General features: G+C 32.2%; 1 protein-coding gene across 11 annotated transcripts in view; it reads right to left on the minus strand.

Annotated features, from left to right (window-relative positions):
* CFAP46 (cilia and flagella associated protein 46) overlaps positions 1-11404 on the minus strand; it is an 83387-nt gene that overhangs the window by 41371 nt on the left and 30612 nt on the right. For all 11 annotated transcript variants that reach the window (XR_004752133.1, XR_004752134.1, XR_004752135.1 and 8 more), the window contains 9 exons: positions 10081-10293; positions 8585-8798; positions 8079-8228; positions 7427-7534; positions 5973-6154; positions 3759-3890; positions 2060-2225; positions 475-559; positions 217-355 (listed from right to left, as the gene is read on the minus strand). Coding sequence is in view for 8 of the 11 variants with exons in the window: in XM_035330776.1 (XP_035186667.1) it covers positions 217-355; positions 475-559; positions 2060-2225; positions 3759-3890; positions 5973-6154; positions 7427-7534; positions 8079-8228; positions 8585-8798; positions 10081-10293 (1389 nt within the window). In the remaining 3 variants the exon portion in view is untranslated. The remainder of the gene's footprint in view (positions 1-216; positions 356-474; positions 560-2059; positions 2226-3758; positions 3891-5972; positions 6155-7426; positions 7535-8078; positions 8229-8584; positions 8799-10080; positions 10294-11404) is intronic.

Genomic DNA, 11404 nt, shown 5'->3' on the forward strand with positions numbered 1-11404 from the left:
AGAATAGAATAGAATAGAATAGAATAGAATAGAATAGAATAGAATAGAATAGAATAGAATAGAATAGAATAGAATAAAGAATTGACTGGCTGACCAAAAGGTAGTCATGATTTTATTCTGCCAATGCAAAATAGAAAAATAGCAAAAACAGAACTTAGAATTTTAGAGTTCTCTAGAACCCAAATGCTTATTTTAATAAAAATAAATATAACTTACAGCCTGTGTCTTGTCTGAGGCAAAGCCTGAATAGCTTCATTCAGGACTTTTAATGCTGTTTCCCAGTCAGCTTTATCAGCATATATGTGGAATAATAACCCATATAAAGAGGTCCTTAATGTCAGATCTTCATCAGCACCTTTGAAGTATATTCAAGTAATTTATTAATATACTGCAGAATTAGAACAATGCTATTACAAACTACAGGTTTTTGTTAGTTTGTTTTTAATTATCACATCTAAATAAGAAAGAACATGCCTGGCAGAAAGCATCCATCTGATAATCCAATACTTTGAAAATCCTTTGTGAGCCACTGATGCAAAGGCAATGTATCGTTTTTCTCCTAAAAAGACAGTAAGAACAAAGCCCTTTATATTTTGGTACATATCTCAAGTAAGCAAAAAACCACTGCCTTGCTGGGCTAAACTAAAAGTTGTCTTCAGATATATGCTTCTCTAGATATGTGAACACATTTAAAAACTGCTTAGAGTTAGCCTGATCAATGATCACTGGATACCAGTTCCTGCCTCTTACACTAGTTACTACAGCATATAAAGAAGAATTAGTAACTCTGGAAATAATCAAATACAGAACTTAGTGGAAGTATTTTTTTATAAATAATATCAGAAAATCCTATATAGTCTAATTCACAAGAATTACTATTCTTTACAGATACAAAGTCTGTGCTCTCTTTGACTGTACTCTTCCATTATCTAAATAAAGGTCTTGACTTTTCATATATCTTATTAAGGGTTTGCTCCGAAAATATCCTGTAGCAGCGAGTTATTTATATATACATAATGAACTATTCCTTCTTACTGGTTTTCAATATATCAGCTCTGCAAATAACTAGACCTTTAGAAATGTCCCTATGGAAATTCACAGTGTTAGATATACATGCACTGTCAAAGTTCCTTTAAGTTTACAATCTTCATGTCACTGTATTTCCTAGTACACAGTGTACTTGCAAATTCTGTTTCCTACACACTCAAGCAGACCAGTCACCATCTCTGATTATTAGTGATTTATACATGGCTTGAGGAGAAAGAAAAATTAAGTTTACTATTACTATACTATACTACTAGATGATCTGAGATGCAGACTGAGATGTCACATTGGTACCACTGAACTTGAATGCAACAGTTATTAATAAAACCTTCAAGGTCTAATTCTGCGACTACTGAAATGCATGGGGAAACTCACATCAGCTTCATTGACATTCAAATCAGAAAGAGAGAAATCTAGAAAGAGAGAAATGGATCAGCTCTGGGAATTTCAAAGTAAGACCAGTTGTAAATGTGTAGGGATGTTTCAGCATGAAAAGAAATTTCATGTGATGAGATTTGTTAAAAAATAATTTTACAGGCTTAATGGTAATTTGAATCTGCAGGTGTGAGGAACCTTAATTTAATTCCAGCTTTTATGAGTTTGTCTTCTAAGGCCTATTATCATCCTTACTGGAAGTGACAGACTTTTTTCTGTCACTTTACCTTCTTTTGAATATTTTCTACACATTCCCTTTTGTGAGCCTCAAAAAGTATAACACTACACACATCCAGACAGTAAATTATTTTGAAGAAAACAGCTGCAAGTTTGTCAATTGCCTAAAACCAGAAGAATCACCAAATAGAAAAAGGGTATGTGATTCCCTGTTGTGTGTGAATGTGTGCTATGCAAATTAAGATTAGAAAGCATTTACATGTTTATGACAAGGCCTTTTCCTTTTAGGAAAGATATCTTGAAATATGCACACAGAGCTTCAGAACAAAGCAAAATTTTTCTTATCATCAGTACCAATCACTAACCACATGCATAGTTAACAATATTTATTAGCTATTCTTACCTGTTTATTTTTAGATTCTGCTTTTATTATATTCTTAAGAATTATTTCAATAGGTTCTTTAATCTGCTCTCTGTCATGTGGAAAACCAAGCAAAGGTAAACATGCATTCCAAAAGTGTCTCGCTGCAAACATTACAAGGGAATAATTTCCAGCTTCACCTGCATATCTGAAGAAAACAAATTACAGCTTAATGAAGGAAAAAATCTCACTGTAACAAAGATACAGGATTTTCTGCAAACATCATCTGTGGTTTAGCTTATCTAGACACCACAATATCTCAGCAATGAGGGGTTAGCATATCAGCTTCATACAAAATATATTTTCCATTTTTATATACAAAACACCTCCATACATCCAACAGAAGGAATATTAAACAAATGTTTGTACTGTATTTCTGCGCAACCTTAACTGAAGAGAGACCTAATTTTAAAAGTTAGTAGAAATCTACTTGAGAGGTTCTCATTGGAATAACCTACTTTTTTTTTTTTTTCTTCCTATTACGTTAATTTCTCATTATAAAAGCATCACACACACACACAAAAAACACAGCTCTTCAATGCTATGGATTTTGAATAGTACAGAATCACTGTAACATAAAAATATACTTCAAATGCCTCTACTTGCATGCAAATTGTTTTGAGCACATTCCATGCAAATGTTACTTTTAATTAATAAAATATAATAATTTTCCAGACTGTAATAAAACACACATGAGTGAGCAAAATCTTTAGAATTTAGCTACATTAATTGGTATTTAAAAATCACCCAACGAATAGTCTTACTATTTTCATAGAACTATAAAATATCCTGAGTTGGAAGGGACCCACAAGGATCATTGATTTCAACTCCTGGCACCACACAGGAGCACCCAAAAATTCAGACCATGTGTCTAAGAGCACAGTCTAAACGCTTCTTAACCTCTGACAGGCTTGGTGCCATGACTACATCCCTGGGGAGCCTGTTCAAGTGCACGACCACTCTCTCGGTGAAGAACCATTTCCTGATATCCAGCCTAAACCTCCCCTGTCACAGCTTGATCGTTTTTGAATCAGGCAATCTGTAATTTTCTCCCAAAATTTTACAATGTTTAGACTCTATCTGCTCACATACTGTATATATTAACACTAGACTTACTAAGTTTTTGCTCACCACTTTTTGTGTCCCTTTTGACATTTGTTAAGCTATTTGTATATGTTCACTCCGCTTGTCATGGTATGTAATTTGAAAAAATATGTATTTGTCTGTTCACTATACAACATAACTATAGAGTTCTGTTACGCTGGCCTTTCCAACTTCATTCATCACTCTCTTTTTAATTATTAAGGAAAAATATTATACCTCTAAGGGCTTCACATCAGCCATCACATTTTCATTCTCTAACAGTTTCAATTGCCTACTATTTTGCTCTTTCCTTTTTTTTTTTCCAAAAAGCAAAGAAATTAAAAATCAGGCATTATTCATCCATGTATCACCTTCTTCCTATTCATTACTTAAAGCAATCTTTCCACTTTGGTTTCTAAACTGCTAAAATTTATTTTAAATTTACCAAACTGCTAAATTCTGTCAAATCCTTTGTTAAGCATTTCAATTCTCAATTATTTTGATTTTTTATCAGTCTTGGGAAAGAATGCTGATGCCCAAATCTTTAAATCAGTTTTTTGTCTGCTTTATATTAGTCCCTTCTTAAAATAAAACATACCTGGCACTCTGAGCAAAGGCTTTTGATGCTGCTACACGCAAATGTTTTTGCCCAGCCAAATTTTCCATTATACTCTTCCCTTGGATACAGGCAGCAGTACTCAACATTTCTTGTCTTGCTGTGTTATCAGGTCTGAATAAAGACAAGTAACTCAAAATGTGCTAGTCTTACAGTCTAAGAACACACCAGTTCCCATTAACAATGCTTTCAAGTTGTTACTAGAGAGATGTTAGTAGCTTTGAAAGTTACAAAGGCTTCTAATGACCTTTTTCATACAATCTGAAAATATTTTAAAAATCTGAACACTCTGTGAACAGGTGTCAGAAATAAAGTATCTTTTCTACAGTTCTAATGAAAATAACAGTGAAATAAGATTTGAAAAATATTTTACCTACTTCTAGTGACTTCTAGATTTGGGATTCTCTCCCCATTATTCACCATTGTACATCAAACAATATAAAAATAGTAATTCAGAATGAAATTTACATAGCAAGCAATTAAAAACAGAAATTGGGAAAATCAGACAATTTTAAATACTTTTTTTTTTTCTTGGAATTGGTCTCTCTTATGTCTGGTAAAGTATGGACAGGGTTCTAGAGCAACTGATTTGGATCATATTCTGCTACATTTAAAAGTAAGGAGTAGAAATTTCAATCCCATCAGTTAACTAGTTAAAAAAACAATAACAAAGCAATAATAAAACTTATCTGATATACTTGAATAGAAGTGGTTTGGTAATAAAATAATAAAACAATGTAATACAATATGCAAGATTTTTAAAGGAAAGAAAAAAAAAAGAAATATAAAAAAAATATAAAAAAAATGAAAAAAAAGAAAAAAAATGAAAAAAAAAAAAAGAAAAAAGGGAAGAATTAATCTTTACTAAACTGCCATTTCTCATTTCTAGTTGGATTAATTCCTACCGCGTAGTGAGGGCTATTATGCAGTTGGTGTCCACAAGAGGACACCAGTGTTCTACAGTAAAAGTTAACAACAACAACAAAAAAGTAGGTATCTAAGCCTTCTTTGTCCTTAAGTTGTGCTTTAACATGAAAAGATTGAGTACATTCATCTTCCATTTCTCTGGAGATAACATTGACAACCCACAACTAAACTTCTTGGTCAAAGAAGGAAACATTTTATCATTCACTAGTTTAGAGATTGCTAAATATTGATTATTTTCTTTCTATAATATTTTGAAATTATATGTTTCATATTTTAAGATGTTTTGGAGATAAAAACTGGTTTTAAATGTTCTTCTCCCATGAAATAAACAACCTTTACTTTCAAAGAGCAGCATTGTTTTCCGGAAATCTTCTCAGAGAGAAAAATGAACACTGAAGTGCATTCAAAGTATTGGTCTTATTCATTTCAAACTTCTTGCATTCTGATTTTTTTTTTTTTTTTAATAATTGGTGTCAACTCCCTCTTGTTTTGATGAAATTACTTTCCATTTTTTGGAGGAAAATTATATATAAGCAGAAGGACCTAAGGACTCCACCAGTAGATCCTGCTATATAGGAAACCGTTTTTCTTTTTTCCCTTTTTTTTCCACAAGATCAAAGTTTTAAATTAACAGTTCAGTAAGACCCAGGGCTTTTTAAGAAATGAATTACACTCCTATTGCTCCCACATATAGAATCTATAAGGGAAGCCTGTTACCTGGGGATACCTGACACCAGAAATTAGAAAACGGTAGCTTTTACACCTGTTAACACTCAAAGCATCTTCTTACGTGAACTGTGTAGACCCTTCATGTATTATCAGAAGCAATTTTCATCAGTGTATTAGAATAAGCTACTTTCTGCTTGGAAACTACAAAAGCACGAAAAGACTGTGACTGCCACAGACCCCATTTCAGAAAAGCACTGCTCATCAGGAAGACACAAGTATATATAACCTGTTGACTCACATGGATTACAAAATTCACTTATCTTCCTGAACTGAGTCCAGAGACACAATCTGGATCTCACACCATCTTCTACTCAGGCTACACTGTAGAGTTAAAACATCATCTGTAGTACTTAAGTAATTGCTAACGACAAAATCGGGAGCAGTAGGAAAATTGCACTTTCAGCTGTACAATTTCTTTGTGAAAAAAAAAAAAAAAATCTCAATTTTGATTAAGTAGTCAGATGCATTTTCCCTATATATTCATTCTTCAAAAATTGTATCAAGTATACCACATTATAATGCAAAATGAAATGTACTTACATTTCATATTTCTTGGTATCGCTATTGTGAAAAAGATTATCATCTGACTGCAATATCCTTTGGGAACAAGTCATCACTATTTCGTAGTCATGTAACACATATGCAAAATATGTCAGTCGTGTCAGTGTCTGCAGTTCTACTAATGAATCTGACCAGCTGCATTCTAAAGCCAATTTCACTAACTGGAAAAAAAATAATAATAAATAAATAAATAAATAAATAAATAAATAAATAAATCTTGTGTTTCTGCCATGCCTTTTTCATACACAATACTTACTTATCCTCACACCATCTTACTCATATGCAATCAGATTACATTCTTCTAGATGTACCTTTTATACAACCCACCTTGGCATGGAACAAGTATACAATAAAACAATCTAGTAAAATAAAGATTTACAAGAAAAATCAAAATAGGCAATAAACATATAATCATCATTTACCCTGCAGTAAATACTGTAAAAGCAAATGTAAACCCAGCTATAAATATGCTGAATATCACTGAAATAATAGCTAAAGCTAGCTCAAAGTATTTGCCAAAAATCTGCAGACCACTTGGAATTATTTACCTAAATCTTTATAAGGACCGAGATCCTGGTCTTTAGAGAGAAGCATTTCTACAGAAGTGTTATACAATGTCATCAGATTCCTAGCTAACTGAGGAAATACGCCTTAGTCTTTTAAGAAACCCATTTATCAAAGGAAGTATAAATGATTAAGTGTAGTAATCAGACAGGTAATAAATACATCAGCTCATAGTTTTGAAAATGTATGATATAAACATTTTTATACCACCTTCATTCCTCCAGACTAGTAATCAACAGAACAGAAAAAGTGTGGCACTGTTCAGCATCAGCAATCATGTTAAGACCAATCAAAAGCAAGTGTTTTAATGAACTATGCTAGTAACGTAGTTCTGCCTCATATAGGTCTTACAAGAAAGCCACCTAATTCTTTAAAAAACAGGTAATTCTACCCTATAACTGCCAAAAGTAAATTCAAAATAACATGAAGTTCTCTGTTGAAATTTGGAATGCTCCCAATACAAACCCTAAAGTAAGACTTTATCTTCTCCATAAAATAAAATAAAGTCCCAAGTATGGTTCTGTACAGAATACATCTGAATCCATTATGTTCATTCAATGGTTATGATAATAACCTGTTAGGGCAACGTGGGAATAATTGTAATACTGGTTTTCTAATGCTTTTTCTTTTTTGTATAAATGAAAATAGTTACACAGTTTTTCTACCTGTTGTAACTACTCAATCTCTTGAAAACTTTGGAAGTAAATAATAAAAAGTTTCAAAATAATAAATATGTATAAATAATATATATGTACTTCATATATATATAATAAATATAATAAAAGTTTCAAATTGAATTTTGTCTGTATTCAAAACCAAAACTGAAATCACATGCTTTTTCTCAAAAAACAAAGAGCTAAAGGAAATACCTGAGTTAAAGCAGGAACCGTGAAATCCATGAGACCCAAGCCATTACATGAATACATTTCTAGACCAACAAGAATTCTTGCAATAGGATTTTGTGCTTCATCACTACTCTGAGCAGAAATAAAAATCTTATGAGATTTTTAACAGATTTTCTTTCAAGAAAATATTAAGAACATTAATTGGGATTGCACAGTAACAATAACTATGTTCAAAAACCTAAGTTTGTATTAAGCGAGTCTACCTCTCTTTATTTTGTTCTTAAATTGGTGGATCCCCCCCCCCCCTTTTTTTTTTTTTTTACTAACATTGCTAATGCTGAACTACTACAGTATCACCAAAAATACAGCAACAATATAATTAATTTACATTCCATACTCTGGATTTATAGACATATTTAAAATTAAAAGATTGGAATAAAATACTATTTTTCAAGTTACTGGATCAATAGTCTCCATATAAAAAGTTCATACTAAATGTTAATATAAACATAGCTGGTATTTCAGCTACAGGCAAAATTTTTCTTTCAAATCAAATTAAAATATATACAAGAAATATACACTGATAATTTAATAATTATTAAATAAATGTATGCATTTAATATTAATTTTTCAAAGAAAAAAAATAACTTATTGCAGGATTTCAGAGAAATAATACCTCCTCCTCAGTCCAAAGTTTATGTCCTATCTGTTGCTGATTTAACTGTTTTACTTTCACCCATGTAGCAATGATCTGTTGTTTTACAGCAACGGGTACTGTTTCATTAGGTATGGTTCCAGTTATCACATTTAGAGCAAATTCACAAATCTAAAGAGCAACAAGAAAAAAAGACTGAAACTTAAGGCAAATTTGAACAGCTATTTTTATGGAAAATGTTATCCATTAGTTATTTTAAAATTTCTGTGCATGCATCTCTAATACTAACATCTCCATAAATAAATCCATACAGCAAATAAAAGCTGCAGTCTTCAGATTAAACTGACAAGAAACTTCAGTGCATATCTAGGGAGAATCTGTGATGGCAGGAACAATAAAAGATGGTAGTTTTTCTGCAAGAATCTCTGGAATTTAAATTTCTATGAATCGTAATACATGACAGTGTCTTAAAAAAATAAAAATAAATAATAATTTTTTTAAAAAAGTGAAAAAAGTGGATTTTGTACCTCTAAGGCTGCTTTGATATCAGGAAGTCCACTGGGATCTACTGACAAAGGGGAGAGAGCTTTTGCTTTCTCATGTCCCTTTGCTGCAGCCTTTCTACTTTTGTCTGGTGATGCACATAACTTTTTCTCCTCAGTAAGTTTAGGCTTTGGAATCCAACAGAGAATTAAGCCCCGAGCTACAGCATTACATAACATCAACAAAGTGACAGTACTTCTGAAGAAGAAAAAAGAAACCTGAAATGCATATTGCATCAGACCAAAATAAGTGAAACAAATAAAGTCATGAGCACTATTTGAAAATCTAGATTTTTCTTAGAAAACAAAATTACGGATTTTACAAAATTTCCCTGTTGGAAATGCAGTTAAAATGGTTAAATCTACCCTCCCTCCTCCCCCTTTCTCCAATAAAAACTTTCATATTTTATATTGCATTTTTTCAGATCTTTCTGTGATTGAAGCTTCTATTTCTTCACAGAAGGTATCTTTTCAAATTTATTTCAGAGGTGAACAAATTTAAAATCTCACTTTTTAGTAGTGAACTGTTATGTGTGAAAGTAGAAAGGGTTTCCTAATAACCTACACCAAATTCTTCAAATAAAATCATTCATTTGTTACACTGTATTACTCCTTATGATAATCAACCTCTGAGATGGAATTATCTTTTTTTTTTTTTTACAGACAACACAAACTGAATTATGATACACGTTAATACAAATGCCCGAATTAATAAGTAGGTATTACCTGTCTTCATCTCTGTACAAACTGAACTTTAGGCCTTGACCTGCAACACTATTAAAAAATCATTCTTTGCTGTTGGTCCTCTCAGTTTGTCTAGTTCTGAAGTCACTGTCAGTAAAAAAGTGCTAAAAGTTCTAGGGTTTTGTCCGACAGAACTTTGACTTGAGTATTCCTCTGGAATAGTTAATCATTCTGCCATTGTATTTGCTACAGAACAGAATTTCTCTCAATCACTGTGAAAACTATTTTCATGGTCAATTATTGTACACATTCCCTTTTCTTTCTTTTTTCCTCCTTTGTTTTGTATTTCAGAACGTACTGTGATTAGAAATATTTACAATAAACTATATTTACTATATAATTCAACTTCAGAGTAACTGGGAGCAAGTAAACACATTTCAAGCTCCTGCCAACAGAAAGGCTACAAAAATTTTCCTGATTCTTTCCGAGCAGGTCAACAAAATTGACACATGCACTATTTCACATGCACATGTTGCTATTCCATAATGAAGAGAAATTAACATTATTTAGACTAAGGTTAATATGGATTATAGTGAATAGAAACAAATAGGATTAAAACCTCACTTTCCAACCACAAAATTCAATTTACCTTCTTAAGTATTCTGTATATGCTGAAGTCCTTCTACTTCTAATAAAAGCCAGCAATAATGTTCTCTCATGACACAAATGAACATTGTGAAAATATTTTTTCTGTTACAGAAACAAGAGCACGTTCATAACCAAAACTCTAAATTTACCCAGTGTGCCCAACAGTCTTGACTGCTCCAAGAAGAGTCTGCAGATACTCAATAATTTCCCTCTGTCTTCCTGATGTGATAATATGCCTATTGTAGTTTAAGATATACACCGCAGCATTATGAACAATCCAGGCTTCATTCAGTTCTTCTCCTATTTCAGCTGCACGCAGGAAATTTTCCATAGCATACTGAGATAAGTAGTCTATCCATAAACTATAAAATTAGTATTAAGAAGCTGTTATTCCAAAAGTACAACACTACAAGGAGTTATATCTTAAGGCTAAAGATGTAAAAGTATATCTGAATCAACAAAAAATATATATTTTTTGAAATAACTTTTCAGTTGCATTTATTACATCTCTATCCATTAACTTATAATTTACTTGGATGACAAGATGACTCAGGAAAGCTATTAGTATTAACATCGAACAGTCTCTGACACTCAAATGATGCTAGCTTAAAAATATTGGCTCTAACATAAATTTCACAGCTCATCCATGCTTTTTAAAATGTGTGTGAATCCACACATCACTGCTAGAAATCATTAAATATCTATGACAAAGCTCTACTTGAATAAAAAGCAAGGCATTCCACTCTAGTGTTGAATGAGCTATCTTTTTCACAACCTCATGTATTCTTGTACTCAAAGACATCTCCAGATGTTCTGAAATGCTAAGTCCATTTTTTATAAAATAACATTCCATAGTCAATGCAATAACATTCTTTTATGTAGAAATTAATTATTGAGATATATATTACACTAGATAAAGCAATACTGAAAACACCATCTTGTATAATCAGACAGAATGACCTTGGTTAAGTCACAAATGCAAAAAAACATAAACTGAAATAAGGTATGACTATGTCACCAACAGCAGACAACATAGTAGACCAAAGTGATTTTTTTCCCTATGTGTTCTTAGCCTAATTGGATGAAAGAGACACTGGCACAAGTAAATTTTTTAAATGCAAAAACAGCTTCATAGCAAATTTTAGAACAGAATCTTCATCTTCTTTTTCCCTTGTTTCTGATCAGTTTTTACTTTTTCCTGTTTTACTGAACATTTGAAAGCTGACTGCAAGAAACTTTACTTCATCTTCAGACTTAATGACCAGCCTTAGGGACACAACTCTGATAACCTGCACTTATAGGACATGATGACCACTGTGACAACAGTTAACATTAGTACAAATGTGAATGGAAGAGAGTTTAAATGTCATATTTAAAATTCTCTCTCCCTCTTCCTTCACAATAAAGAATACTGAGACCAGGGAGGGAGAGGGAGAGGGAGAGGGAGAGGGAGAGGGAGAGGGAGAGGGAGAG

This window comes from Oxyura jamaicensis, chromosome 6 (assembly GCF_011077185.1).
Source record: "Oxyura jamaicensis isolate SHBP4307 breed ruddy duck chromosome 6, BPBGC_Ojam_1.0, whole genome shotgun sequence".
Classification (NCBI taxonomy): Eukaryota; Metazoa; Chordata; class Aves; order Anseriformes; family Anatidae; genus Oxyura; species Oxyura jamaicensis.